At 51.7% G+C, this 26631-nt stretch overlaps 10 protein-coding genes across 10 annotated transcripts; 3 read left to right on the forward strand and 7 right to left on the reverse strand.

Moving 5' to 3' along the window:
- Positions 1–436: 436 nt before the first annotated feature.
- On the forward strand, positions 437–2414 carry BDV14DRAFT_208820 (TauD/TfdA dioxygenase family protein; the record flags this gene model as incomplete). The annotated part of the gene is made up of 6 exons (XM_073775496.1): positions 437–679; positions 737–811; positions 964–1090; positions 1142–1242; positions 1291–1362; positions 1411–2414. 6 exons carry the CDS (start codon positions 437–439, stop codon positions 1768–1770), a joined length of 978 nt encoding a protein of 325 aa, XP_073628172.1. The 3' UTR covers positions 1771–2414.
- A 1137-nt stretch (positions 2415–3551) lies between these two features.
- On the forward strand, positions 3552–5480 carry BDV14DRAFT_60699 (uncharacterized protein). The gene is made up of 2 exons (XM_073777135.1): positions 3552–4290; positions 4350–5480. Exons 1-2 carry the CDS (start codon positions 3899–3901, stop codon positions 5047–5049), a joined length of 1092 nt encoding a protein of 363 aa, XP_073628173.1. The 5' UTR covers positions 3552–3898; the 3' UTR covers positions 5050–5480.
- Position 5481: 1 nt separating this feature from the next.
- BDV14DRAFT_60510 (PH domain protein) lies at positions 5482–7526 on the reverse strand. The gene is made up of 4 exons (XM_073777134.1): positions 7238–7526; positions 7039–7164; positions 6893–6985; positions 5482–6833 (listed from the first exon to the last, which is right to left on the reverse strand). The coding sequence occupies exons 1-4, from the start codon at positions 7370–7372 to the stop codon at positions 5631–5633; spliced, it is 1557 nt and encodes a 518-aa protein (XP_073628174.1). The 5' UTR covers positions 7373–7526; the 3' UTR covers positions 5482–5630.
- Positions 7527–8887: 1361 nt separating this feature from the next.
- On the reverse strand, positions 8888–10864 carry BDV14DRAFT_200199 (arrestin family protein; the record flags this gene model as incomplete). Its single annotated transcript, XM_073773455.1, has 4 exons — positions 8888–10147; positions 10202–10520; positions 10587–10730; positions 10803–10864. The coding sequence occupies 4 exons, from the start codon at positions 10862–10864 to the stop codon at positions 8888–8890; spliced, it is 1785 nt and encodes a 594-aa protein (XP_073628175.1).
- Positions 10865–11569: 705 nt separating this feature from the next.
- BDV14DRAFT_173420 (uncharacterized protein) lies at positions 11570–12551 on the reverse strand. The gene is made up of 3 exons (XM_073768728.1): positions 12251–12551; positions 11902–12151; positions 11570–11811 (listed from the first exon to the last, which is right to left on the reverse strand). The coding sequence occupies exons 2-3, from the start codon at positions 11965–11967 to the stop codon at positions 11650–11652; spliced, it is 228 nt and encodes a 75-aa protein (XP_073628176.1). The 5' UTR covers positions 11968–12151; positions 12251–12551; the 3' UTR covers positions 11570–11649.
- On the reverse strand, positions 12552–13315 carry BDV14DRAFT_173423 (uncharacterized protein). The gene is made up of 2 exons (XM_073768729.1): positions 13151–13315; positions 12552–13094 (listed from the first exon to the last, which is right to left on the reverse strand). Exon 2 carries the CDS (start codon positions 13039–13041, stop codon positions 12757–12759), a length of 285 nt encoding a protein of 94 aa, XP_073628177.1. The 5' UTR covers positions 13042–13094; positions 13151–13315; the 3' UTR covers positions 12552–12756.
- Positions 13316–15305: 1990 nt separating this feature from the next.
- Positions 15306–16379, reverse strand: BDV14DRAFT_173428 (SNARE domain- containing protein). The gene is made up of 3 exons (XM_073768730.1): positions 16173–16379; positions 15950–16058; positions 15306–15854 (listed from the first exon to the last, which is right to left on the reverse strand). Exons 1-3 carry the CDS (start codon positions 16190–16192, stop codon positions 15696–15698), a joined length of 288 nt encoding a protein of 95 aa, XP_073628178.1. The 5' UTR covers positions 16193–16379; the 3' UTR covers positions 15306–15695.
- Positions 16380–16536: 157 nt separating this feature from the next.
- BDV14DRAFT_173429 (putative telomere silencing protein Zds1) lies at positions 16537–20316 on the reverse strand. Its single transcript, XM_073768731.1, has 3 exons — positions 19875–20316; positions 17333–19633; positions 16537–17282 (listed from the first exon to the last, which is right to left on the reverse strand). Exons 1-3 carry the CDS (start codon positions 19878–19880, stop codon positions 17073–17075), a joined length of 2517 nt encoding a protein of 838 aa, XP_073628179.1. The 5' UTR covers positions 19881–20316; the 3' UTR covers positions 16537–17072.
- A 1711-nt stretch (positions 20317–22027) lies between these two features.
- BDV14DRAFT_60984 (SYLF and SH3 domain-containing protein) lies at positions 22028–23694 on the reverse strand. Its single transcript, XM_073777138.1, has 4 exons — positions 23468–23694; positions 23263–23366; positions 22136–23202; positions 22028–22078 (listed from the first exon to the last, which is right to left on the reverse strand). The coding sequence occupies exons 1-4, from the start codon at positions 23508–23510 to the stop codon at positions 22060–22062; spliced, it is 1233 nt and encodes a 410-aa protein (XP_073628180.1). The 5' UTR covers positions 23511–23694; the 3' UTR covers positions 22028–22059.
- Positions 23695–24039: 345 nt separating this feature from the next.
- gem1 (ERMES complex Ca(2+)-binding regulatory GTPase GEM1) lies at positions 24040–26584 on the forward strand. The gene is made up of 2 exons (XM_073768732.1): positions 24040–24267; positions 24329–26584. The coding sequence occupies exons 1-2, from the start codon at positions 24258–24260 to the stop codon at positions 26218–26220; spliced, it is 1902 nt and encodes a 633-aa protein (XP_073628181.1). The 5' UTR covers positions 24040–24257; the 3' UTR covers positions 26221–26584.
- The last annotated feature ends 47 nt before the right edge of the window (positions 26585–26631 follow it).

Consider the following 26631-nt stretch of genomic DNA (forward strand, 5'->3'; position numbering starts at 1 on the left):
GGTAAACACTAAACACGAAAGGAAAGAGAGGCGAGGATATAAAGTATGGAAGATAAAGTCTGGAGCCATCCAACCCCAGACATGACGAATCTAATCCTTGTATTGACTGAGAGAACGTGCTTTCCTTGGCGATGAGGTGATAAGTAACCCTGCAACCCTGTAACGCTGAGTGGTGTTGATAGTCTTGTTATTGGCGGTTGGTGCCCGGCCAGGGAAGCCGATCCATAGCGTTGACGCCAATGCTGGGAAGGAGCAATCTGGGGTCGAGATAAGCTGTTGCAACATAACGCCATCCAAGACACATTCTCGTGCTCGATTGAGAAGCTTAAAACAAATCTGTCTACGAGAATTCTGACCCAGTTTGTGTTGCTCTGTTAGTCTCTCACCTCTTTGTTACCTGCGAATAAGCGAATTTCTCTGCTCGCGTAGCTACATCATGCTCCGTGCTCATACAGGTCTTACACCTCAGGTTCTCTCCTACACACCACCTCATCCCCCGGTCGAGGAAATTCAGCCCCCACGAGACCGCGCATTCTTCGCCGATCCTGAGAAGTCACTTTTGTCGGCCGCTACAAAAGTCAAGCATCTGACACCGTACATTGGGATAGAGCTGCAAGGGATCCAATTGAGCAAGCTCGACGAGGGACAGATGGATGAGTTAGCTTTGTTGGCTGCTGAGGTATCCTCACCTCTCTTGAAGGGATCACCGTAGACGAATGTTAATCGCCAGTAACAGCGAGGAGTTGTCTTTTTCCGAGACCAGGATCTCGACCTGGACGGGCAGTATAAGCTGTTCAAGCATTATGGGATCGTAGGTTCTGCTGGAACTTCGCAATACGGTTGACACGCAGGAGCTGATGTCTGTAGCAAGACAGATATCCCAATCAAGTCGATCCTCGCCATGTAACGATTCTCGGGCGTGGAGGGTGAGACATGTTACCCGTCTAAATGACATTTGCTGAGGCTTGCAGCGACATCCGTTCTTTTGAGCATTCCAGTAGTGCTTTCGCAGAGTTTCACTCCGACCACTCCTTCGAGATTAATCCACCATCTTACACAATGCTCAGAATGGTCAAGGCTCCAGAATATGGTATTCACGCTTATCTTAAGGCGTTAGCGTCGACTGACTGGGTCCGTTTAGGCGGCGATACTGTGTTTGCTAGCCAGACTGCGTTGTTCGATAAGCTCAGCCCGACTTTCAAGAAGACGCTGCAGGGACTGCACGGAGTTCATAGCTCTGAGGTATGACTTGTTGAACCTGAAGATCTGGGCAGGACTAAGTTGCATTAGCACACCTACATCAACACCATCAACAGCGGTGGCACCACATTCAGACCACCAATTCGACGAGAGCACCCTCTTGTGCGTTCATACACCCACTCAATTCAGTCAAGCACTGACCAGTCCTAGATCCGCACTCATCCTGTGACCAAGCAGCAGTCTCTCTTCTACAACCCTGCCTTTGTGATAAACATTGCCGAACTGAAGGGCGCCGAAGCACTGCATATCCTCAACTTTCTCCGTGAACATCTCCACTCAGCTGACGATCTGAGCGTCCGATGGCACTGGGAGGCTGGCAGCGTTGCGTTCTGGGATAACCGCGTCGTGGCGCATAGAGCAATTCCAGGCGGGTATAGGACGGATGAGAGAGAAGGAAAGCGGACGGCGGTTTATGGTGAGAAGCCCTTCTGGGAGCCAGGTTCGAGCTTGGCCAGAGGTGCAGGGGCGGTGCCGGAGGTTCATGTGAAAACTGGACTAGATGGATTCTAGTATTTTGCAAGACGGCTAGTCACATCGAAGTCGGCACAAATGGTATTGCGTTTTCGTTTTCGTTTGGATGGTCCTCCCTCGGCGCTTCGGCCATCTCCGTGTGGAAAGCTCTGCAATATCTGCATGCTACGCTTGTCTGGGAATCCTCAGACATTCCCTACCCTTCGTCTCATATTTTGGCTGCTTCTAGCGGACTGCACGGAAGAATATGTCACCCACTGGCTTCTTCTTCCACTCACCAGCAAGAAGTGATCAAATGACATTGCAGAAGAGACCGGTTATGTCGCTAGTTAGTAGTATTGATGAGTAAAAATGATTCCTATAGCCCACGTGCGCCCAAGTGTCCGGAGTAGGAAATGGGGGTGGGTGAGGATGGCTCCACGTCGAAGTTAAAGGTCCCATCATGTACCGGCGCCTTTCCTAGTATGGCACAAGAATCTGGCAAGGAATCCACTCGGGCGCAGTAAGACCCTCCTTACATTCTATGCAGATTCTGGGCTCGTTCTGCCAGTCAGGAGACAAGAATGATGTTGCAAGGTCGCGTCTAGGAGTCGGGTGGGTTCAACTAAAAGGTCCTCCGTGCCGTCCCGCGAGTGCCGTTCTTGATATTGAACAACAATAGTACTTGGGCAAAAGCGGACTGACGAGAGAGGCTGACAATGGCGACCAAAAAAACCGCAAGTGGGAAAAAGAAAGATTGCTTTTCCGATTTGCAGCTCTCGTCAGCAACGAACGCAGCCGATCCTCCGGATTCCAACTCCTTCAAAGCCAAGTCTCTGATCGTGCATGCTGGGAATCTGGCATTTCACGCGAGGCTAACTATGCCGGACAGAGAAAAGACCGGCGTTACTCGAGAGTCAGAAACGGCACATCGAGGGGGCGCCAAAAGAAAACATGCCTGCTGCTGGTTCTTGTTGGAATCCTGGCGACTTAGAAAAATGGCTCATGCTGACTCTTGTCTCCGCATCTTGGGACGCCCTTGCAACGTTCAGCTTGGATCCGATATACCCAAAAACTTTGGCGCGGCAGACACGGTTAGCAAGAAAGGATCTGAAGATCAAAAAGTGTGATTCAGCGCTCGGATCCTAATACGGGCAGCTTCATTGGATGAGAAATGCGCCGGGCGACGGTGGTAGTCATGGATATTCTGCGACTGAATAATGAGTTCCTAGCGCAGTGTTCGAATGTAGAGAGTAATGGTCTGAATCAAGGCAGCAGTGGATGAATCATACGATGACTCGAATGTGAGATGTTGTCTGGGGATGGAGTGGAAGTAAGAGTAGGAAGTCTTTCGATGGGCTAGAGCGGCATGCACCTAGTCCCAAACAGGCTACTCCGCAGAGCTCCAGCTCCAGCCTCACCACTGACCACTCACCAACCACTCTAGTCTCTCCTTCTCTCTGCCTTGTCAAGCTACCACGGATTGTCAGCATTCCGATCAACTCCTACTCCGCATCAACTGTCTTGAACTGATCCAAAATCCTTGTCGCTGACAGGCTGAAAGGTTCGTGGATCGTCTCTGCTGTCTGTCTGTCGTCCCCTCCGCCTGCCAGCTGCTCACCACTGCAGTCTGCACACGAAGCCCTGCCCGTTTTGAGTTTCGCATTGCCTGTTTATCGTGTCAATATTCTTTTCTTTTTCTTGCCGTTTTGGCTTGGGATCTCCTCTTCGCTTCTTTCCTCTGCCTCTCATTCGGCGTCTCACCACTTTGTGACAACTGTATGTACTCCTAGCTTCAGCCCCCCACTCAGCCCTCTCCCCACGTTCTACCTCCTACTTTCTACTTTCTATTTTCTGTCTTCGATTTTTGTCAATCCCGGCCGTTTGGCCATGGCGCAGGAGATCATGAGCCTGCCTCTTACATGGCGCGCTATGCTCTCCCGGCTGCCACTGAAAAAGGCCTGCCACCCCCTTGTGTACCCTCTGTGCCACCTGCTTCTGTGGATGTCGTTTCAACCGTTTGTTGACAACTGGTGACTCGCCGTTGGATGATTCTACTCGTTTCTCTCTATGTCATTAATGTGATAGCCTTGTACTATTGTTCTGTCATCTTGGATATCTATTTATTCTCTTCCCAATTTACCCTTCCTACTTTCTCCCCACTATTACGCCCACCATTTGAAACAATATGGCTGAATTCAGGCATCAGTACACCGGTTTCCCCTATAGACCTGGTGGCTTCGACGACCCTCACCACCGTCCATACTGGGCTCGAAGTCAGGTCAAATACGCCCAGGATCTGCTCGACTATACGACAGACCCCATCGAGTACGAGCACGACGACAAAGACTACTGGGACAACCACTTTTTCTTCCCAGAAGATTGCTCCTGGTCACCGCCCAAAGGCTGGGACCTTGACGACGACAACTCGGAAGAAGACCTCGCGGTAGGAGAGTGCTACGACCACAGTGACTCCGACATCATGATTCCCGGTCTACCGGATATCAAAATGCTCGACGCGGAGGCCCTCTCCGATCTACTGGAGGATAACCTTTCGCCGCCAGAGATCACCTCCATATTGTACGTGGACCTTCTCCCTTGCGTCTCTCTTGTGTCGATCCCAAACTGACAGCTCACAGCGTCTTCGCCACTAACGGCGCCATCTTCGCCTACGCTTCGTCCCTCCCATCTCGCCAGCTCCGCAATCTAAGCGCAACATACGGCGCCGCGTACACATGCTACGCAAAGAACGCGTCAAGCGGCAACCTCACTGGCGTCAATCCCGCCAGCAACCCCTCGTCATATGTCACAGCGCAGTCCGTCTCCCTAGGTGACGTAGGCTCGATTGTCTTCGAACTAGATGATTCTGTTGCGGTCGTCACCAGAATCGCAGACAAGGTCCTTCTTGCTGCCGTGGGACCATCAAAGACAGCCTCAGCCGTTGCAACACCGACAGATACATCTCTCGCAAACTCAAACACCGCCTCTTCCGCCTCTTCAACGACGGGTCTCCAAACCGACGCCGCAAGCACAACATCAACATCAACCGCCACACCCACAGCCCAACCCCACACAAACGGCGCAACCTCAAATCCAACATCCACCTCCACAACACCCGCCGCTACCCCGGGCGCCGGCGCCGTAAGCGGCGGGTACATGACCCAAGCCCAGCTCGAATCCCAATACGAAGTCGACCGCAGCAGGGACCTCGAGCGCCTCGCTAGTTTAAACCTCTCAACACCACCATCTATCCTGCTTGCCCTGGAATCAAAGTCCGCGGCATTAGGCCGGTTCCTAGGTCAAAAGCTAGAGGACTTGCAGAGTCCCGAGGACTTTTAGGGGATCCTTGTGGCACTGCGTTATACTGCGCTTCATTATGCTGATTAGAGGCCTATCGCTTGGCTTTGTCGGGCACATGGCTGGTTTCCGGAAAGCGGTCTGTGAGCCGACGTCATGGGTGCATGGAAGCAAACATGCCTATGCCTACGAAGCGACATGTGCCATGTGCAATGCGCAATGATCCAACTTTGCGTGTTTCACGGAATCTCTCCTTTTTCGTCTGGCATGTTGTCAGGACCATGTACATAGCTATCTCTTACACGTACTGTACGATTTTCGATTTGATGTTTGTCCATGTTCAACTCAAGACATGTTTGTAAGACTGAGACAAGACTGATTGATTGATTGATTGACCGACTTGATTATTATCTAGCGATTTTTCTCTACCTGTTATATCAGAAATAAAAGATGAAATCCAAGAAATGATATATTGAATCAAATCATCATGCAAAACACAAAGTATATTATATTATAGCATAGTGTAGCCAAGTCAAATAACTTAGATCAAGAAAATATATAGCGGAAACAAAAGGTGCGTTTTAATCGTAATCCGTTCGAAATAGCCAACCAAGAAAGCATGTTTAGGCCTTCTCCTCAGCAACGGGGGCCTTCTCGGGCTCCTTGCCAGCGGCAGTCTCAGACTTCTCAGCCACAGGCGAGGGGACCTTCTCTGCGACGGTGTCGGTCGTCTTGGTTGTGTTGGAGCGGCTGACGCCTGCGCCACCGGCTGGGGAAACAGGGCTTTGCGCGCCCTCGTAGGCAGGTGGGTTAGCCGCCGTGGGGGCAGTGGATGTAGCGGGGCTGGTTGGGGATGCCACTGGTGAAGGTGTAGCAGCCGCGGTGGTGGTAGCGATAGGGGAGTGGGCGGCCTCCTTGAGGATGTTCACCCACTCCTTGGCGTCGCTAGCGGAATTGGCCTTGAAGACAAACTCGGAGCTTGTGTGGAAGGCGTTGCCGATGGCGTTGGAAGAGACGTCCTTGCCCTTGATGGTGAAGGTGAACTTGACTTCGTCGATGGAGACGATGTGGCTGTCGGGGAGGTAGAGGGAGATCTCGGGGGTGGGGTCCTTGACGAAGTCGTCGTTGTCCTTGAACTCGTGCAAGTAGCGGGCTGCCGTGACGACGTAGAAGAAGCTGGTGAAGCCCTTGAGGGCCATGCGGGACTTGCGCTGCAGGGTTCCCTGGATCAAGGGCTGTGTTGTGGGGTGGTCCTGGTTGGCGAAGGTGATGTTGGAGAGGGTGCGAGGGGGAGCGTCGGGGTCGACGAGGGTGGAGTCGTTGCGGGTGATGAAGTTCACCCACTCGAACTCCGGTGGGATGCGCTGGAGGTTGCCCAGGATGTCGCTGTACATGCTCTTGTGGCGATCGGTCTGGCCGGTGATGAAGATGACAAGTTGCTCCATGGCAGCCTGGACAACCTGCAGGACGTGGGCTTCGAACTGCTGGAAGTTGTTCTGCACAGCAATAATCTCCGAGCGGTTGTTGTTCTCCTCAATCACCTGCTTGTTGAGGCGGTGGTTGATACCCCGGCGGACAATGTAGGGGTCATGGGCGGTCTCGACCTTATTTCCAGAGGCTGCATCCAAAGCGGCTGTTTGCGAGGCGAGAAGGTCAATATGCTTCTGGGTGATGCCGCGAGCCTTCTCAACAGCCTTTGACCCCTTCGAGGCACCAGTCTGCAGCTCCTTTGACTTGGCCTTGATTTCTTTGTGGAGCTTCTCCAGTGTAGGGAGCACGGAGCTCTTGAGGTTCTTCTCGCCGTCGGCGTACAGGTTGATCAATCCCTAAACCGGCAATTAGCCCTTATCCGCACAATTAAAGGCTCACCTGATGAAAAGCATACCTGGGTATTTTGACGAATGTTCTCAAAGAACGAAGCGACACCACCCGCGCTCTGCGAGAAGTGGTGTCCCTCCTTCAGCGGCTCGTTGACTGTCTAACCACCTAATCAGTATCCATAAAGGGCAAATGTACCACAGATCAACGGACCTTCAAGACTTTCTCGTAATCCTTCGACATTCCTCTCTGGACTCTAGCGGTAACAGAGACATAATCCTCCAAGTATCCGCACATATGCTTCCAAGCTCGGAGACGCTCGACGAGGAGGTTCGTGGTCTAGCACAGACATCACCAGTATTAGTATTACCCCACATTGCCAAATGCACGGCCTGATTGAATGGTAACATACCTCATTACTGTCAGCCCCAGGAATAGCCTCATCCTCACTCATTGAAGCGCGACGCTCCGTACCCGTGCTAACGGTGCGCAGAGTATACGACCGCTGGGGGAGCTTTGCATCGACCGGACTCGTAGCAGCCGACATGTTGACCGACTATGACGAAATGGAACTAGCAGGTAGAATGTAGGTAGGTAGGGATCGCAAAAGGCACACTAAGAGGAGATCGATCGAGAGATAAACAATAGTGAACCAAATAGTAAGATTAAGCCACAATGGAAGGCTGGGTGCCTGGGGAAAAAGGGGGAAGAGCCGAGGCCACAGCTAAGCAAGTGTCGTCCGTGAGCCTGGCCGGGTCAAGGCGCTCTTATGATGGCAGCCAAGTGGAGGGTGGTGGGTCTTGGCTCCTGATGCGGACAAGCGTATGAGTAAGATAAAGCTGTATAGATTGGAGAATCAACAAACAAGATCAAGAGTAAAGATAGAAGAGTTAGAGATATATTTCAAGAACAAAGGGATTTTTTCTTGAAGCCAGTCGAGAGTCGAGACAGCAGAGAAATATGATGCAAACGCCCAGAGCGCAATCGAGGAGGGGCTCCTCACCGCCTTAGCCATTGACGACATCGGTCGCCGATCTGCCTCAACTTGGCCCGATCGGGAAGTTCGACAGGGTGACCACCTTGGCGTTGGCCAATGCCCAAACCTATCCCAGGGTCCATCTGTTGGTCCTGCGCTCTCCAGGTGTGGCTGTGTTGTCCCGATCGGCATCCCACCACCCCTCGCATGCGTTTTCCGCTCTCCTGAATCGTCTTCTGTGTGACGGCAGGTAGATCGGATGAGCGAGATCTGGTTGATCAGAGGCTTAGGCAGGAGACTGTGAGTCAGGGGTATGATTCTGGGCGGCTAGGGAATAGGGCAGCAGGGAAAGATGTGCACTGTAGGGCATGAAGTTGACGCCGAGGGGCAGCCCGGTGAAGCGATTCCGGTCAACCGGAGGCAGCATCGTCAACCCAACTACGTAGGTAGGTAGGACAGGTCTTCAATAATTCATTATTATTGTCGGTTGCTCCGTTCCAGTGTGATACATCACCGCGTGATTGCCGCCCTGAGGGCTTGAGTGCCATGTGGTCTCTGCCTTATCCAGCAGGCTTCACATGATCATTATCGGAGTTATACCGATGATGCAAAAGATTTTACAGGAATATTGGAAAGAATTTGAGTTGTGTGGTCATAACAGCTTTAGCAAGCTCATACTTATTGTCATGATATCCATCCCTATAACCCATCCGTCTATGTAAAACGCCAGATAACCTTTTGGTCTGTCTTGAGCAACCGCTCGTCTCTTGCGGCATGCTTCAACAATAATATAAATACAAAAGTGTAAAAGGCCAAAGGGCCCATGATGAGAAGAGAAAAAGAAGATTAGGAGAGTCTATAAGAAATGCAAAGCAGCGTCCTGCGCTGGAAACAGTCGAGTTCGAGTTCGGCCGTGGTCGATGAGAGGTGACGGTGAAGAAATCTCGGCTTCATGCTATGGTAGAATGGCTTCAATAACGGGCCGCAGGAAATGGCGGCGGGTATCTGTTTTCGCAGGTACAAAGGGTCGTAAAAATATTGTAGTCGTTCACCGTGAGTCGAGTGGGAAGAATCGAATGAGAAAGTCTAAGCTCTGCCGCGTGCTTGAGCCAGGCGGACCCTGCGCTCATCGTCGGAATGACTGTGGGAGCGAGAATGCAGGAACGCCGGTCGGTGGAAGAAGTCCATGGGCGCACTGAAGTAGGAATCGCCTCCACGGCCCGTACCGCGAACGTGTGCTGCCTGGGGAGAGGTGGGAGCTGACTGGTGGAAGTTCTCCGCGACCACGGCGTCATAGTTGGGTAGACCGCTGTCGTGAGGGCGGACAGAAGAACGAACGGCAGTGGAATAGCTGGGGACGCGACTGAGAGTCTCTAGCTCAGCATACTGAGGGTGGAATGGAGTCGCCATTCCAGAAGGCAGATTTTCGTGATCGACTTCGTCAGACGATCTGTGCGGGAGGACTGGACTTCCAGGGCTCTGAGTGTTGGAGCCAGAGGGAGGACCAGAAGTGGGGGCCTGGTCTGTAGGCACGCCAAGATGATCGTGATCTGATGGCGAATGGCGGCTGTGACCCTGGTTGTCGAGGTTGATCAAACGGTGGTGCAATGCAGACGCGGAGATATCGGTGTTGGTGATCGCGTTCATAGAGGCGAGGTTCTCGGTGGAGAGGTTGCGGCTGAGCGCGCCGAATGGAGTACCGGGGCCGCTCCCAGGACCGGGTGTTCGGTAACCGGAGGGATCAACTTCGCTGTACAGCTGATCGAACTGGTGCTCGCCGTACAGAGGAGGCGCCTGCTGAGCGAGATCATTGATCGCATTCTGCGTCGTCTGAGGACTCGAGTCAACAAGGTTGTTGTTGTCGTCGATGGCAAGGTTCGGGGAGATGAAGATCGAAACAGGTAGAGTGGCTCGGAGCTCGCTGATGTGTCCATCAGGGTTGAGAAGTTGCACACGGAACTTCAACTTGTGTCGCACTTTGATACCCCGTGTATCTGTGTCCTGCAGGCATCTTGTCAAAGTCTTGGGTAGATCTAACGTCCGAGAGAACTGGTAGCCCTCCGCGCTCTCGTCGATGATTTCTAAAGCGTTGTCTTCGTCTAATGTATGCTCGTCGTTGATGATCGTTCGGGTAGTCTTGTAGGTGTTGCGGATGGCATCGGGGTCTTCAGGGTTGAGAGTGAGGTCGTGCGTTTCAACGAGCTGCGAGATGATCTGGCCAATTCCGAGCCCCTTGAGAAGAGGGATCAGCTTGAAATCGACCCGGATGCTGGTTCCAAAAATGACGGCTTTAGTCGGGGTGCTGATCGAGTACTCGATCTTGTTAGGCCAAATGTTTTCGACGGACTAGAACATTGTCAGCGGCTGCGACCAGCATACCAGGAATGCCTCCCCACATACCATAGCGTGTGAAAGTTCGAGAGCGCTCGACTCTAGGGTGCGAATGATGCGGAGAGGTCTCCGCACAATGATGTCCTTTGCATATTTGCGACCTATTTCGGCCTTGAATCGGTAGGTGACATATGTCTCTGAGAGGCCCTCCACACTCTCTGGCATGGAGCCCTCGAGGATGACGTCGAAGGGGTATTCATAATTTCCGGGGCGCAGGATCTCGGTCTTGCCCTTGCTGGCGTCTCTGAACTTCCAGGTCTTTTCGTAGAAAACGCGCTCTCGCCAATTCTTGCGACCGCCGCCAGCGGAACTCGAGGGGAGGTGCCAACTAGTAGAAGAGAAATTCGTCGTCAGCAGGGCGCCCCACCAGAGACAAAATATCGTGACCACTCACCAGACGCGCGAAATACCAGTAAGGTGGAGACGAATGTGCTTGTGAGAAATAGGTTCCGAGACGCAGAGGATGAGTTTTCCACTCAAATGCGCACTGGCAGCTTCTTGTTCACCACCGCGGAAAACAATGTAATCTTCGTCGAGTCTGCAGCAACGAGGGGCGGATTAGTAGAGTTCGGAGGACAAGGGCCGAAACGCCGAGAGGCTGGCGACGCACCTTATGTCAAAGTACTTTGCGTGACTTGCACTGCCGCCTCCGCTGAAGAAGCTGAGCGCCATGGCGGAGGACAAAACAACAAGAGAGATGAGTATGAGCACCAGGGGAGAGGTGCAAAGGGGGTGGGCCAGCTAAAATATAGAAAACCAAGGGCGGGCAGGAAAACGAAAAAATGTAAAAAAAGTATGACACAGATAGGGCACTTTCCACCGATCTTCGGGTCCCACTGGGATGAGCGTAGTCAAGTGGAGTCTGTCCAAAACAGCCGTTTCCGTCACGCTTGCGACTACGGGCGAGGGGCCTTTTATCGGCGCGCTGTGGCGATTGGTTTGGACATGCACTTTACCAGCTAGGTAAATATTCGCTGGCGGGGCCGGAAATGATGCGATTCAGTGACTAAGTTGTCTGAAGGGAGATAACATGTCAGTAGAGGAACATCAGGCGATGGCCGCATCTATGTATCATCACTTTGTCCAGTTTGACCTGCGCAAAGCGCGGCCCGGAAAATAGGCACAAAAGGAAGCTAAGTGACAATGAGGTGGACAAAGCAGCAACAAGGCTGTCCCGGGCAACAGGGCAATGTAGGTATGTGGTCGGAGAACCTACCGAAGTGACAGTCTGCAGGGTCTGAGAGGTGCAGGAGCAGGGACCAAAGGGAAAGTAGAATGAGAGAAAATGTCAGAAGCAAAAGCAGGGCGCGACCAGTATTTAGCTGATTGTTTGCGGTATCAATATTCCATCATGATTATTTTACCCAATATTTTAGGCCCTGGATAGTATTTTCCCGGCTGGATCGTCACCGGCTTTATCTTCCACACTGCCTCGCCAGATCGCCTGGCCTTACGGACTACGGGCTTATCGCGTGGCTTGATGGGCTGAGCTCATTTCGATGCGCTGTCATGAGACAGTTACAGATACTGTGTTGTTTCTCAGCTCCTATAATTATTCTCAGTGCCGAGGAACAATCGTTGATCGACTCTGTATACTGGATGCAGCATTGTGTGCATATGTAAGTAATGCGGGAGTATCCTGTGTCACCGCGATAAACCATGGGTTACACAACCACATAAATAGAGTTTTCGCTGATAGCCCTGGCTAGAGATGACACCATCCAAAGTATAACCGTGCTAATTCTGTAAGCACACCCTGCGCTTAACGGACACATCCTGGATCTATCTATGCTTCATACTTGTCCCTCCGTACACCGCTGCCGAATCTCATTGCCTGATGATCTCTGGTGGCATGATGTCGATCAAGATGCACCAGTACACGTGAAACACCACGCTCTGTCAATGCTCCTGCTGATCCCGTACATCGACGAGAATCATGATGAGCGCTTCGGAGTATTCTGATGATCAAACCTAAGCTTGCATGTCCGTGAAGTCTGCAGAGAACCGCAGTGGGGAGCCTGAAGATCACTCGGCGTGCTCGGTCTCGGTGAACCTACCAACTATTGACCAAGAGGTCCAAGAGCCAGACTCGTCATCACTTTTACCCCACTAACCACGTCTAGATGCTGTGATGCACCGATCTTCTTGTATCACATAATAGCTTGATTGAGATTTGCGTTGTGCAGACTGAGTTGTGACTCAGGGCGAAGAGAAGATACTATTCGATGAGCCCTGGCATGTATAGTGTCTTGGAGGGGTAGCCACGAGCCGAGGTTCGTGACAAGACAAGGATGTCGAAACATTTGAAGGTCTGGACTTCCATTCGGAGTTATATTGCTAGGATCTGTTCTTGAAGGTTCAAGGGACCAGGTCCCAAGACTAGGATCATGTTTCCTAGGCGGTTGATCGACGTCTAACCCATGCATCTCATACTCTTACGCAATACTACTATACAACCAGCCCCTTTAACACTCATCCACAGAGCTCTGCACTCGAATTCAATACTCTGCTATTTCGCAACACAATTAATTAATCAACTATCATTATTGAAATCTGATACCGCCTCAACATCCGCCGATAATCGTCGAAACGTGTATAGATAATCGGGATCTTCCGGGACCCAACATGTGATCGGGGCCTTTCGGAGACATGCCACGTTCTCCGGCACAGCTCCCGTACAGCACAGTCGCTCCTGCCAATTGCCAGGGAATCAAATCCTGGACCTTATCCTCATTCTCTATCTCTGAGCAAAGAAGGAACACTGTTGTGATAAGTAACGATGACGCCAACCGTTGTCTAGACAGAACGATTACACAAATTCGTCGTGTTGACGCAAAGCATGATATCATGATCGAATGTCAGCAACAGATTTGTAGATATCGCTAAAATTAGCAGGAACGTGGTTCATAACCGCTCCCAGATCTCACCGCGCAATCATGACTCATCTACAGGTTTCAGTCCTCTCAAGAACAATGCTCTTCCAAGGTTCCTGGATTGCGACAACCTGAACCAGCAATCAAATATCGGGAAAACCCGCTCAACGCGCATCGCGACATCAAACATCAGAGTCAGGCTGAAAGTCTAAAGAGGCAAAGTGGGCCAAGCGAAAAGGGACTTTTCAAGGTGGAGCTCCGCCATGGCGCAATTGCGATGCCGTTAACCAGTTAGCCACCTTAGATAGCATACTTACGGACCTTACCTTACCATCTACCTACGCCAATGCCTTGACCTCATGCACCACGTTTCTGCCAGGTATGACAAGCTCACTCGGGCCGCTAATCACAATATCAAGCTCGACGAGACCTGCAGCGTCTGTCCCACTCGAAACATCAGTAGTACGCAACCCAAAGTCTAGATCGCGCACCCGGAGCACGGATTGCCGGCCACTTCAACGATCAGCCCAACCATCCACTCGGCATGCCGAATCACCATCGTCAAATTGTCAACCAATTAGACCCTGCGAGCGATATCCGATTCTGTAACGTGCTGCCAGGCTGCCAGCCATGCGGGCTTTACGTTTAGCCACCGCGGTGTCCCCATTCGGAATACAAGACGATAGAGCCCGCCGAGTTCCCGAGATGGAGCCGGCGTGCTCTAGTCAAGAGCATCTGTTGGTCGATAAAAAACTCAGTTTCAGGTTTCAGCTCGCCGCGATAAGAATGTTGACAAGAGAGCCGCGTTAGACCGCCAACAGCAAGATAGAAAGTGGATTGATGCGCTTATCGTGTTCCTCCCCGAGCGCGGCGGATTGTACCGTAAACTCCACTTGGCGTTCAGGTTTTTTTAGTCCGCCGGGTCCTCGTCTTTAGTTCCTTGATCTTTCTCGCTTTTGATATCCCTATCGATATGTATCTTCCGGTCACCGGCAGCTAGAAAGAGGCTAGAAATTCGGGTCAAATCTCTAGCGGACTAGCGGTCGGGCTCACTTCGGGTTCCTGAATTACATGGCAGATCATGATACATCAATGTCTGGAACAGCCCACTCTCGGATATTTCCTTCCGCTGAGACTTTGCACTTGCAGATTATGTGCCAAGGCCGAGAATATCTTATCGGATATTCCGACAGCCTGCAGGAGACCACGTATCGGTTCGTAGCTGCATATCAAATCCTTTGAAGCGCTCATATCCGCTGCATCGGCTTCGAAGATGCTGCTGAATGCCGAAAGATCGTCTCTAATCTTATCATGCAATCTCGGGAATCTTCCCGGGAGAGGACCCGGAGGCAACAATCATATGTTTGTACACCTCAGTAGCCGCAACATTGCAAATTCATGTCCCCTAGAACATCGCGAGGGAGTTATCTATTTGGGTTTATACTCATTCTGCAGACGCGGTCAAAATAAACTCATCAGGATGCAATATCCGGCGCCAGTCGACCTAGACGGACTGCGAACTTCAACGTCCTAGGGCCCACTTCGACCGATACATATCTAGCATCGTATAAATTGGAAGAGGATTAAGCCTGCAGAGGAAGATGTATGGTCTGGCCGTGAGCAACATCCAGAAGACCCGTACTTGTCCCAGAAAAGGGATATGCAGTCTCGCTGTACAGAGTAGAACATTAGGATTGCGTATACCTGCGCGGGCCGGGAGACGCCCTACAGAAACCGGCATCAGCCCTATCAATTGGTGCGACGATTTGCACTGCTAGACTTCCTAACTAAGGTACTCTAGTATACATATACTGTGGGACTGTCGCGCCCCCGCACGGATGGGAGCGGGCATCCCCGCTGACCAAACACCTTGGTACCTACCTTAGGTACCTACCTTACCATCCTACCTTCCAAAGTCGATGGCGTCAATTGACTTTCTGACTGGTCTTCATCTGGATTGAAGTGAACAAATGGGCCTTTTTGCTGAATTGCTCGGTACATAGGCATAGACATTTGCAAAGTGCCATCTGGAAAGGACTTTCCGTCTAGATAGTCGGGTTCATTGCATATAGGCAATACATGTCTAACACCTAATGCATTTCAGGCTATGTAGATAACGTCTAAATAGCCGGACATATATTCCCCGCAGAAGGAAATCTGTCTTCCGCAACCCTGCTGTAAGTTCTCTAATTTGTATATAAGACCAGAAGACGAGGAATATGTGCAGACCAGACAAGTTATAAAATGTATCAAGATTTGAATTCTCGCTTATAACATCATGCAGCGCAGAAAAAGCAAGAACTATGTAGTCTTATTAGTATACAGGTAAAGCTTAATAACGTAACCCAAGTAAGTAGCCCAGCCATGCGCCGAAGCGTATCGCATGCCCCCATCTAAACCTCCCATTGATAAACACAACCACCCCACCTCAATCCTAAATTCAAGACTAAGCGAGGTCAACCGGTAATCCAGAGCTAGACCCAGACCTAGACCGCAGTCCACACATCATCTCGCCAGCAAGACGATGCAGCACAGCATGACCGCACCCTACCCCCTGCTCCCTGCTCTGCTTGCCCCGGTAATCACTCAACCCATCATTGTCTTCTCCTCCGCGACGTAGAAATGACCGATTAGAAGATCCACCCGATAATCAACCAAAGCAATATCCCCGTGCCAACCACAATCCCCGCGACTTTCAAAACAGCAACCGTATCACCCTGTTTTGCCATTCTCGTCAATCTGCTCGCGGAGCCCTTGAGGCCTGTACTTAGGGATGAGAAGACTTGGTTCTGCATTCCCACAAATATATATTAGCGCATCTTCCTATCTTTGGTGTTTTGGCGGGTGTTGCGAGGGAGGTTGAGAAGGTATTTGGGAAGCATACGGAGTGATCAAGCGTATCCTGGTCCCTGGCATTATCGTATATATCAATAGTAACTGATTTCAAGGCCGAGACTTTTCCGGAGAGGGAGTTTAGGAGGTTATCGTTTTGTCTGTTTCATTCGCAAGTAACGAGCGTTAGCGGGTTGGTTTCTTTATTTGTTTTTTGCGCAAAAGTTGAATGATTGAGCAGTACAATGCTAGATTCAGGGAGAAGAGGAGCGTACTGTTCGCGTTCGTAGGCCATTGTGATCTGGTGTGGTTCTGGTCTCCGCCGATGGCGATGACGATGACAGTCAGTTGTACTGCGGCGGTTTGATGTGGCCTCGAGGAGCGATCGGTTAAGCGCTGGCTGCGATAGAATTCGGAGCAAGAGAAACTAGATTTCTGAGAGCGAGTAGCTAGGTTTGGGCGTCGAGGTTGGGACTGGTATCTGAATAGGAGAAAGTGTCCATCCGGGGTCGGCGATCGACCCCAGGCCATGACATAAATCATAGTCACGTGAGATATAGCTCACAGGCTTTATGCGGAGCTGAGACTAAAGTCACATGCACACTACATTGTACATACACTACATGTTTACTTATAAAGGGTGAAATAAAATACTGTAATTAGTGATCCAGTCTACTATTATACAGCCTCTTTCCTACAGCGCCAATCGCAAGAAACCGCCGAGGCCCTGGCAAGCCATGAGATACTCGAAAGAGAGAGAGAAACAGATGCTAAAAGGAAAGGTGAACTGAACGATATGCGGCGTCAACCGTCAATCCGTGACACGTTCGAGACAAGATAAAAATGTAGAAACGCAACGAACGAAACCCAATGATAGAACCCCAGACGCTATGCGAACAAATCAAACCAAAGTAACAGGTCATGTCGTGCGCTGCCTGACCCCCTAGCTGAAGGAGTAGCGCTATATAGACACAGAACAAAGTATAGGCACCAGCCGGCTCGTTTCCTGTCTTGTTCATCCCTTGCGGATTAAGCATGCACTCGAGCAGAGTGCGAAGGAAAGCAGAAACAGAGAAGTGAATCAGTGTACAGGTTCCATATTAAACCAGTAGTGGCAAAGGGGGTATTTGCGCGTTGGTGAAAAGTATTAGTAGCACGAGAGAGAACAGCCTCTGTCACCACATATCATCGTCGTCATCGTCTAGCTGGGCATCGTCGCCGTACGACATATGTCCATATTGATTGTGGCCCTGGCCATAGCCGTATCCATTATCGTAGCCCTGGTGTTTGCCCCGCGGATCTTGCTGATAGTGATGCGAGTCATCGCCATAATCGTACATCTGAGGGTCGTCGTAGGAGCTATCGCCATATTGCTGATCCTGAGCCTGTATTCGTTAGTAATAAAGCAAGGTGTAAGTTCTAAGCGATTGCTTACCTCTTGGTATCTCTGGTACTGCTGATACTCTTCAACTTGTTGCTGGGCCTTTTGCTGCTGCCGTTGTTGTGCTGACGACGCGAGCATCATGTGCGGATGCATTTGTTGGACCTTTGCAAGGTAAGAGTACATAAAGTTGCTGAGAAGGACCTGAGAGTACAAAGCACGTCGGGGGTTTGCAAGCTTGATATGAGCCATTCTATAGATGGCTCGCTCTTCCAGTATGGAGAATCGAGTCCAGGGATAGTCGATATCGGCTTGAAGAATTCGGGCCGGGGGCTCGGGCGATAGAGTTCTGGATAGGCTCTTCTTGTGGTGGTGGTCGCTGTTCTTTTTCCTACCACCGCCGAAGATAGAAGAGAATAGTCCGGTATCTTTTTCTTTTTCTTTCTTCGTTTCTGCTGACGATCTTCGAACACTGTCTTTCTTGCGCTCCTCTTCGAGCTTCGAATCGTGTCGATCGAATACATTACTCTCCCTCCGCTGGGTTGGTTCGTTGGCCGCTGGAAGAACATTGGTGGCGTCATGTACCTTGTCCACCAACTTGCTTTTGATTTTCTTGGAGTCACTGTCCTTTTTCTTCTCTTTCTCCTTGTCCTTATCTTCAGAGCCCAAAAACCAATGCCAGCTTGATTTGCGGCCACCTTCTGAATCCTTCTTATCCTTGCCCTTCTTTGATTCGGATTTGCGGTCTTCGGTCAAGGTCGGTATGAAGGAAAGATTGTCCGTTCGGGTGGAGTTGCCTGGTAGCGCCTGAGGATTATTTGCGAAGTCGTTCAGGGTAGCGGATGACTCTTTGTGTGACCGGGAAGTGGGCGACCGTTTGTCGGACTTGTGCTGTTTCGGTGGATCATGGCTGGATACACGAGGAGGGATATTGCTAGGTTGGGAGAGGTTTGACGGGGTTGTATGGGCATCGGCTGGAGGAGTTTCAACAATCTCCGGGATGTTTTGATCCTGGCGTCCATTCGTGCCTGTGCGCGAATCCCACTGTCGAGGCTGTTGGGGTGTGTTGACTCGGTTTCCAGAATCGGCCAATGGCTGTCCGAGCGAGCCTTCTTTCGGCTGCTGCGAGTCGTCGGTCGAATCCAAATCAGCACTCGTGGGCGAAGTGGACTCCTGTGCCTGCTGGGACTTGTTCAAGTTTTGAGCCCGCGTGACGCTAGGTGTTGGATCAGTTGACACTCGAGTCAGACCTAATAATGGTTCACGACCAGTCGGGCTAACAATAGAGTCCAGGCCGTCCTTCGTGTCGGAGGGTCGGCCCGCTCTCCTCCCGATGGATGGACGCTCGCCCTTTCTAAGACTCCCCGCCTTTCGATACTGAGTTCTTGTAGAGCGTCTCAAGCTGTGACCTGGCGGGGCGGGCGGAAGAATCGGTCGATCATCCTCGGTCGAAATATGAAGAGACTGGACCTGATCCAATAAAGCGACCGGGCTAGGAGTCTTTGGTGTCGTTTCACCAACCAAGTTCTCTATTTCGTGTAGGTTCGGGCCTTGAGGTTCTCGAGTTTGCGACCGCTTTCGTTCCAGTCGCTCCGCGCCGTCCGTATAACCTGAACCGCTGTCAATCTGCTTGGATAGCATGGACCGTTTTCGAGTAAGGGAGCTATTCGAGTTCTGACGTTCGGGGCTCAGCGTCGAAAAATCGCCTGATCTGCGTTTGATGTGTTCCGATTTACTCTCAAGAAACGACTTGAACTCTTTTGGTGCCAGCTCCGGGTGCAAACTGGCAGGAACCCAAAATAATCGCGATGTATCATTCTCATCGGCGGACGGAGAGGGGGCTATCGACGGGACGGGGAAATTGAAACTCGGGAGGTCGGGGTCGCCAGTAGCAGTTACATCCATGGACATCCGCCTAATAGCTGCCAAGTTGTTGAGTTCTTGTGCCACCGCTGCCGGATCGGACTCGTAATCGATGTCATTCAGAGGAAAGGATGTAGTGGCAGTATCAGACGCTCCGGGCGAGGTTGGGCTGTCATCGGAGGACATCTTTCTCGTCATAGGAGGTTGCGGTTGGCCGTTCGGAGGTCGTTGCTGGCCACCGTCGGGGCCGCTCTGCACCTGCAACGTTTGTGAAGAATCGGCTGGCCGGCTCTGGGGCACAATGGATATAGCTTCGCTTAGCGGCGAGGAGATGTAGCTGAGCCGTCGAGACTCCCTTTTATCGTAGTCGTCATCGTACATGTGCCCGATGGCCTCGGTGACATGGTGGCTTGGGTCGCTAATCGACAATTGAGTACCATGGCCTCGCCGCGTCGAATATCCTCCGCCAGCCTCAGGGGGGCTCGCTGAAGCCTATAATAAAAACGCGATTATTGTTAGAGCGGTTGTGTCTTGCAAGAATCAAAGACAACAAAAGCGCAAGCCTCGCGGCCGGTGCTTCGGCTGAAAGGAAAGAGTTGCCTGTCCTCAAAGAGGCTGAAGGCCGGAAGGGCAGGGGAAGAGCGAGCCCAACAAGCTTGGTGAATTCAATAGCCACGACAGGAAGCGACGGGTATTCCCATCAGAAGCGGAGGGGGGCATGAAACAGACATACCTGCATGGAACCAGATTATTCGGGTTTGACACAGTGAACCGAAATCGGTGGTGAAGACCAGGAGGCGACGGTATTCACGCCTGGTGGGAAGGAGGTCAGAATACCACCGTGGGCGAAGAGCAGCGAAAGCAGTTGGTGGTCATGGAATCATGGACGCGGGGGGCAACCGTTCGGGAGACCTCCAGGGCGATCGAGAGGAAAGAGAGGACGACGGAGACGGCTGATCATCCGGCGACCGAAGCACGTCGTAGAAGTCGCAAGAGGGATGAGAAGACGGAGGAGACAAAGTCGGGAGGGTTAAAGTCGAGAAGTTTGTCGGGGACGGAGGGGGGTGGCGGGAAGAATGAGGATAGAGAAAGGGCAGGAGAGAGTGGTGAGGGAGGACTTGGTGGTGGTGGTGGTAGGTAGACTACCTAAGAAAGTGGTGGCAGCAAAGAAGAACGGCCGGAAATAACAAGACGCTCCGGACTGTCGTCTGTGGTTGGCCACTGACGCCCAGCGGAGTCCAGCACTGTGAGCTTTTTGCTCTCTATTAATATATTATATTATTGTGGCCAGAGTGCCAATAAGTGGTAATAACGAGGAATTGCACGGAGTAAGGTTCCTTGATCTTTGGAAGTGTGGGAGCGATCGACAAATCCTCCGGTTCATCTCCATCTACTCCATATAGAACATTCTATGCCCGCGACGAAGTTCTTAAGAATCTCAGACTTCAGCGTGCGCTCTCAGCTGGATTCTCAGGGCAGAGTAAGCTTTCAGCAGAAACCAGGAATCGGGTCGCAACATGAAACTGGGTTCCCACTTTTGCAGTTCCTTCTGGACTGACGATCGCAGGGATTCTGACCTCCCCGTATTGAGGCTTAGACTGCCTGCCAAGGGTCTTTCACGCAAAACCCTGTGTGGATGAGGTCATGCTTCATATCAACCTGAGTCCTGGCCACTGTTGTAACTTCTTTCTAAGAGATCACATTGTTATCCTTGGGCATATGAACATGTCAAAATGTTTTAGAGCAGTTGCTGACGTCTACCTGACTCGTAGCTATCCGCACTAACTGGAGTATACGAGCCTTAAGCGAGGTATACCCCGGGCATACGGTACAACATACTACGAGCCCATCCAGCTTATTTGCTATGACCTCTATTTACAATGTAAAGCTTGATGCATCGCATCGAATTCCGTCCAGGTTCAAACCCCTCTAAAAGCCGGCAGAGCACCAACTATGAACTCATAGGATCAGTCCCAACCTCATCCCAGCCGGGCTGGAATGCTGCCATATATCATGTATCCAAATCGCTGATTTTTAGAGGCCCAGCCTCCCCTCACCTTTCATGAGCTCAGTCGCTTATCGGAGCATTTTTTTCCTGCCGCGTGCCCCTTGATTCGTGAGTCGTGACCGGCCTGAGGACTCGAAAGTCAACCACCTGAGGCGATTGGAGCGAATCCGGTGACTCGGTACCCAGGTGATCTAGGCTCAGCTCGCGATTGAATGCAGCTGTCAGATGTGCAGGCTGCAGCAGGGATTTCATGGTCGGGGTGGCCGCGGCTGCGTAGTTAATTTGACATGGGGTGTTTGCTGAAAAAATGCGGGCGGTTGGGGTTATGAATATATCTTTGCGTAGCGGGGCTTTTGCTGCAGTTTACCCCGACCACGGCTGCAGAAGCTGAAGGGTGATTTAACATACTTATGCCTCCCTCACAGAGAAGGCGTTTCGGGCAGGATACAGACCTTTGGCTGATACCCGATGCAATAGTAAATGCAGTGTTGCTTTAAGTAGTAGCTGGAACGGCGCTATTTAAGGTCTCGCTTTTCATTCTAGAAACAAACCTGCAATTGGCACGACGAAAACTATCCATGGATATATTGAGAGCAGCACAATCGACAGAAAATATGAATGGATGGACGAGGTTGACATGAGAAATGGAGATCGTTGTTGCCAGAGAGCACACAATCAGTGGCGTTTGCTTGCTCCTTTTCCGAAAGTACTCGAACCACCTTCCAACTCCGATGCTTACGCGAGAAGAGGGAATCTTGGGGCTGAACGGGAAACAATACTCGGGGGGTTCCATATTGTCCGAGAAGTGGATCAATGTTATAAGAATAGAGAGAGCAAGAGAGGATAGGTATAGACGAGCAATAGGGTCCGAGGTCATGAAGTTCATCAAACCAAAGTCTTGGTCGAAAATCTAGGCATCAACATAGTTGCTGGTATCGTTCAGTGTTAGGAAGCAGTAGATTCAGCACTCAATGTGGGTAGCTTACGCAGGGAATATGCCAACGCGATCACCGATCCGGCCTGTCCACCAGTCCTCTTTCTTCTCAGTACGCTTGACGATTGTGATGACCTCGCCCTTCTTGAAGCCTAGATCGCCGTCTTGGTCCGCATCGAATGTGTATAGCGCAATGGCCTGGTCATCACGCAGCGAGGCAGCTCCCCCAGTACGCTGACCAAACACCGGTTTCGGTGCCGTTGGGCGACTGGGCTTTCGGTCAGAGTACACGTAATCATCGTCGTAGGTATTGCTCCGAGGGCGGTTGTATGAGTCAAGGGTATCGTTGCGGTTGCTGAAGCGCCCGGTGGAGGAGCGGCTAAGGCCTCCTCCTGCAGGTCGATCGTATACATCATCCGCCCATGTTGTCGCGCGACGCGGTCGATCACGATATTCGTACTCATCTGAAGGTCCATTGTATCCAGTTCGTTCACGTCGCGTTCCCTCGCCGAAGGCGTCTCCTCTGCGGCCCTCCCAGACCACATCATCGTGGCGATCATCGTAGACTGGGATGTCGTTGTACATTGAATCACCGTTCATGCGCACACCATAGAAAGCACGAGAGTTTAGCACCCGCATAAGAGGCTCCGCGGCAGGTGGAGGAGGAACAGTGCCACTGAGGAGCTGACGAGCAGACACACGGCTGTTGTAGAGCTTTTCGTTGGCATCCCGGCGCTCTACCAACATACTTCCTTCTAAACTGACACCAGCGAAGAGACCCTTGGTCTTGGAGTATGAAAACACAGCCGCGACACCCTTGGTACTAGCCGCACCAGCGGCCTCAGCGTTTCGACCGACCGGGCCAGCGGCGAGCGAGACGTTACCTCCCAGTGTAAGTGTACCGGCTTGGGAAAATGTGCGGACAGCGGAAGCATCGTTGAGAATGAAGACGAAGTCAGTCAACTCGAATCCAATCTGACCTCCGAAGCCAGCACCGGCGGTTGCGATGGCGGATGGCGCGGACCATGATCCATCACCTAGTCGAGCAACGACGATACCGGAACCAAATCGACCAGAGCCTAGAAAGCCGGCTTTCAGGACAGTCAAGATAGCGAGACCCTAGACATAAGTGGTCAGCCACCGTAATCCCGTGGGTGTCACGAGCATCCTTGTCCATACCTTAGCACCAGCCAATATCTCAGGCGGAATGACCTTGTCGGGTCCGAAAGCTTGTCTTGGGTCGACGAACGATGCGAGGATTTTACCAGCCTTCTTGCACTCGCCTATTCTCAAAGACAGTCAGATTAGCAGCCAGCTCATACACTCAGCGTGTCGCCTGCGGGTAACTGCGGGGAAATCTGAGGTGGAGATAACGACGACTTACTCGACATAGACGAGGGAAGGGGGTTGTGGATTCCGAGAGGCATTTTGAAACACGCTCTTCGGAGTATCGGGCAACAAGGCTCTTTGAGGGAAGAAAAGTGGTCGAGCGAGAGAGATGGAGGATGGTCGCAAGATTGGGGACCAGAACGTGCCAAATGGGAGGAGCCGGAAGTGGAGCGAGGAATGGATGCTGAGCCGCTGATGCTACCCCGTCCAACTTGCGCTTGACGAGCAACTGCCAGGTGGTTAAGGTTGTGAAGAGAATGACGGGGGGTAATAAGGCACTCAATCTGCAGCTGAAGAACGCACTAGAAGTTCGTTGACTCAATGCTAGCGAACGGTGTCGGGACGATGGCTCTCGTCAGATGCGGGCAACTGCCCAGTGTGGCTGAGTCGGTCAAGACAATACACGAGTTGATGGTTTATAAATACGCTACTACCTATAGGGATCCTGGTAAACGATTTATGAGTCTGTGAAGTGCAAGAATGGCCGAGCCCAGAAAAGCGTAGGGACAAAGTTGACTGTTATCGAGGCTCTATGCTGCATCTCAAGGATGCATATCCCAGTGACGTAGAAGCAACGGCCGGCTCAGAGCCTGAGGCTGCAACGGATCGCACAGCCACGAGGACAACGAACCGCGGCGATCGCCCAAACTTCCGTGAAGACAGTTCCGGTTCCTTGGACCTCGCTGACTCTCGGTCGTGCATCTGGCGACTTGCACTCGGGTTGATCTCCAGCTATGCTTTGAGGAGCCTGGAGCTTCTGTTGGAATCATCTGCCCTAAGCTCAAATGGCTACCGGTTGGTACCTACCTTTGCTCTGAGCCGGCCACCGAAAGAGTACTGACGTCCACTCCCCTAGTGCGGATCTGTGTTTGCGGAGACGAGGGAACCGGAAAGTCCAGCCTCATCACCTCCCTAGTGAAGGGGGTCTTCGTGACGAATAAGATACAACCCATCTTACCCCAGATCACCATCCCTCCTACGATCGGAACCCCCGAGAATGTCACAACGACGACGGTGGTCGACACCTCAGCTCTGCCGCAGGAGCGCAACAACTTGGCCAGGGAAATACGGAAATCCAACGTGATTTTGCTCGTATACTCTGATCACTACAGCTATGAGAGGGTTGCTCTTTTCTGGCTGCCACACTTTCGCTCCCTCGGCGTAAACGTGCCAGTCGTGCTCTGTGCCAACAAATCCGATCTTGCGGCCGAACATACCGAGACTCAAGTTATCGAGGACGAGATGCTGCCGTTGATGTCAGAGTTTAAGGAAATCGATTCATGCATTCGAACTAGTGCTCGTGAGCATCGAAATGTCAACGAGGCCTTTTTCCTCTGCCAAAAAGCGGTCACACATCCCATAGCTCCCATTTTTGACGCGAAAGAGTCTGCCCTCAAACCCGCGGCGGTCGCAGCATTACAGCGCATTTTCTACCTCAGTGATAAAGATCGAGATGGGTATCTGTCGGACAAGGAGATCAAAGATTTCCAGATGAGATGTTTTGAAAAGCCTCTGAGCGAGGATGACTTAGTTCATATCAAGGAAACGATACAGAAGACACATCAGGACTCAGTGACACCGTCTGGTATAGATTGCCGAGGATTTATTCATCTAAACAAGATGTACTCTGAGAAGGGGCGCCACGAAACTGTCTGGATCATCCTTCGTGCATTTCAATACACTGACAGTCTTTCTTTGCAAGAGAGCTACCTCCATCCGAGGTTTGAGGTACCGCCGTACGCATCAGCTGAGCTGTCGCCGGAGGGATACCGGTTCTTCGTCAATCTTTTCCTTCTCTCCGATAAAGACAACGATGGTGGGCTGAACGATGCTGAGCTGGCTTCTCTCTTTGCTCCAACACCAGGCTTGCCAGCTTCTTGGGCCGACGGTTCGTTCCCATCGTGCACTGTTCGAAACGAAGCCGGTCATGTTACCCTTCAAGGTTGGCTGGCACAGTGGAGTATGACGACTTTCACCTCGCCCAAGACCACACTGGAATATCTGGCCTACTTGGGATTTGAGTCTTCAGACCGGAGCAATCCCTCCACGACGGCAGCCCTCAAGGTCACGCGACCGCGGAAGCGGAGAAAGCGGCCTGGGCGAGTTGGTCGCAATGTTGTCCTGGGCCACGTACTAGGAGCTCCGGGATCAGGGAAATCTGCTCTACTAGACGCCTTCCTGTCACGCGGGTTTAGTTCTACTTACCACCCAACAATTCAGCCGCGGACAGCAGTCAACACTGTTGAACTTCCTGGAGGCAAACAATGCTACTTGATCATGGACGAACTTGGGGAACTCGAACCTGCGATTCTTGAAAACCAATCGAAGCTACTGGATCAGTGTGATGTGATGGTGTACACATACGACTCGTCGGACCCTGACTCATTTGCTTATATCCCGGCACTACGGTCGAAGTACCCGCACTTGGAAGAGCTTCCAAGTGTGTTTGTTGCGCTCAAGGCCGACTTAGATCGTACAACTCAGCGCGCCGAGCATCAACCTCACGAATACACAGCTCTGTTGAACATGCCTGGGCCGCCCCTGCATGTGAGCGTGACCTGGAGCTCGATTCAGGAGGTATTTGTGCACATTGCAGAAGCGGCAATGGAACCAAGCACAGCATTTCCGCGAAGCGAAGAGGAAGACGAGGGCAAATGGATGTCGTGGGGAATTGCCCTGGGTGCCGTGGTCTGCGCCGGAGCTGCTGCGGTCATGATCTGGCGACGAGTCAGTGGAAGCGGAGCCTAAATCCAGGCAACATACGCGTATGTCATATTTGAGGAGTTTGATACCCCGAGAAATACTTTTGCTTAAGCTTTGCTTTGGATAGAGTTGTGGACAGTGTATGTACATGATTCATGCGCAGTATGGTAGGCTGCAAGCCGCTGTTCTTGTCCTCTAATTGATAGAGCCTTTAAGTTCTGGCCGAGCCAGTTTCTAGATTGACCCTAATTTAATTTCGAATGATACATAACCTTTTCACTGCATTAAGCGCCTCTCATCTCCTTGCTACCACTGCTGTCATGTCCGAACTCAAACCCCAACTTACTGTAGCGGCCTTAGCCCGCCCCACGCCCAAGTTCCACCAACCAGCCACAGCGCAGTTCCCCGGAATTCCACCGGCCGCTGGCTGTGCTCTCGATGCCTGCGCCTGTTCCC

The sequence above is a fragment of the Aspergillus stella-maris genome (genome assembly GCF_047715825.1).
Source record: "Aspergillus stella-maris strain CBS 113639 unplaced genomic scaffold BDV14scaffold_27, whole genome shotgun sequence".
In the NCBI taxonomy this organism is placed as follows: Eukaryota; Fungi; Ascomycota; class Eurotiomycetes; order Eurotiales; family Aspergillaceae; genus Aspergillus; species Aspergillus stella-maris.

Excerpts from the sequence above, each read along its gene's own strand:
- BDV14DRAFT_60699 (XM_073777135.1), top strand. The coding sequence starts at position 3,899 with ATGGCTGAATTCAGGCATCAGTACACCGGTTTCCCCTATAGACCTGGT. Across the intron at positions 4,291-4,349 it reads CCAGAGATCACCTCCATATT|CGTCTTCGCCACTAACGGCG; the intron begins GTACGTGGACCT and ends GACAGCTCACAG.
- BDV14DRAFT_60510 (XM_073777134.1), bottom strand. The coding sequence starts at position 7,372 with ATGTCGGCTGCTACGAGTCCGGTCGATGCAAAGCTCCCCCAGCGGTCG. Across the intron at positions 7,165-7,237 it reads CTGGGGCTGACAGTAATGAG|ACCACGAACCTCCTCGTCGA; the intron begins GTATGTTACCAT and ends TGTCTGTGCTAG. Across the intron at positions 6,834-6,892 it reads ACATTCGTCAAAATACCCAG|GGATTGATCAACCTGTACGC; the intron begins GTATGCTTTTCA and ends TTGCCGGTTTAG.
- BDV14DRAFT_173420 (XM_073768728.1), bottom strand. The coding sequence starts at position 11,967 with ATGTGTCCGTTAAGCGCAGGGTGTGCTTACAGAATTAGCACGGTTATA. Across the intron at positions 11,812-11,901 it reads TACTTTGGATGGTGTCATCT|ATATGCACACAATGCTGCAT; the intron begins CTAGCCAGGGCT and ends CGCATTACTTAC.
- BDV14DRAFT_173423 (XM_073768729.1), bottom strand. The coding sequence starts at position 13,041 with ATGATATCATGCTTTGCGTCAACACGACGAATTTGTGTAATCGTTCTG.
- BDV14DRAFT_173428 (XM_073768730.1), bottom strand. The coding sequence starts at position 16,192 with ATGGCCTACGAACGCGAACA. Across the intron at positions 16,059-16,172 it reads ATGGCCTACGAACGCGAACA|ACAAAACGATAACCTCCTAA; the intron begins GTACGCTCCTCT and ends CGAATGAAACAG. Across the intron at positions 15,855-15,949 it reads AGGATACGCTTGATCACTCC|AACCAAGTCTTCTCATCCCT; the intron begins GTATGCTTCCCA and ends GTGGGAATGCAG.
- BDV14DRAFT_173429 (XM_073768731.1), bottom strand. Across the intron at positions 17,283-17,332 it reads AGTACCAGAGATACCAAGAG|GCTCAGGATCAGCAATATGG; the intron begins GTAAGCAATCGC and ends TAACGAATACAG.
- BDV14DRAFT_60984 (XM_073777138.1), bottom strand. The coding sequence starts at position 23,510 with ATGCCTCTCGGAATCCACAACCCCCTTCCCTCGTCTATGTCGA. Across the intron at positions 23,367-23,467 it reads CCTTCCCTCGTCTATGTCGA|GCGAGTGCAAGAAGGCTGGT; the intron begins GTAAGTCGTCGT and ends CTTTGAGAATAG. Across the intron at positions 23,203-23,262 it reads AGATATTGGCTGGTGCTAAG|GGTCTCGCTATCTTGACTGT; the intron begins GTATGGACAAGG and ends ACTTATGTCTAG.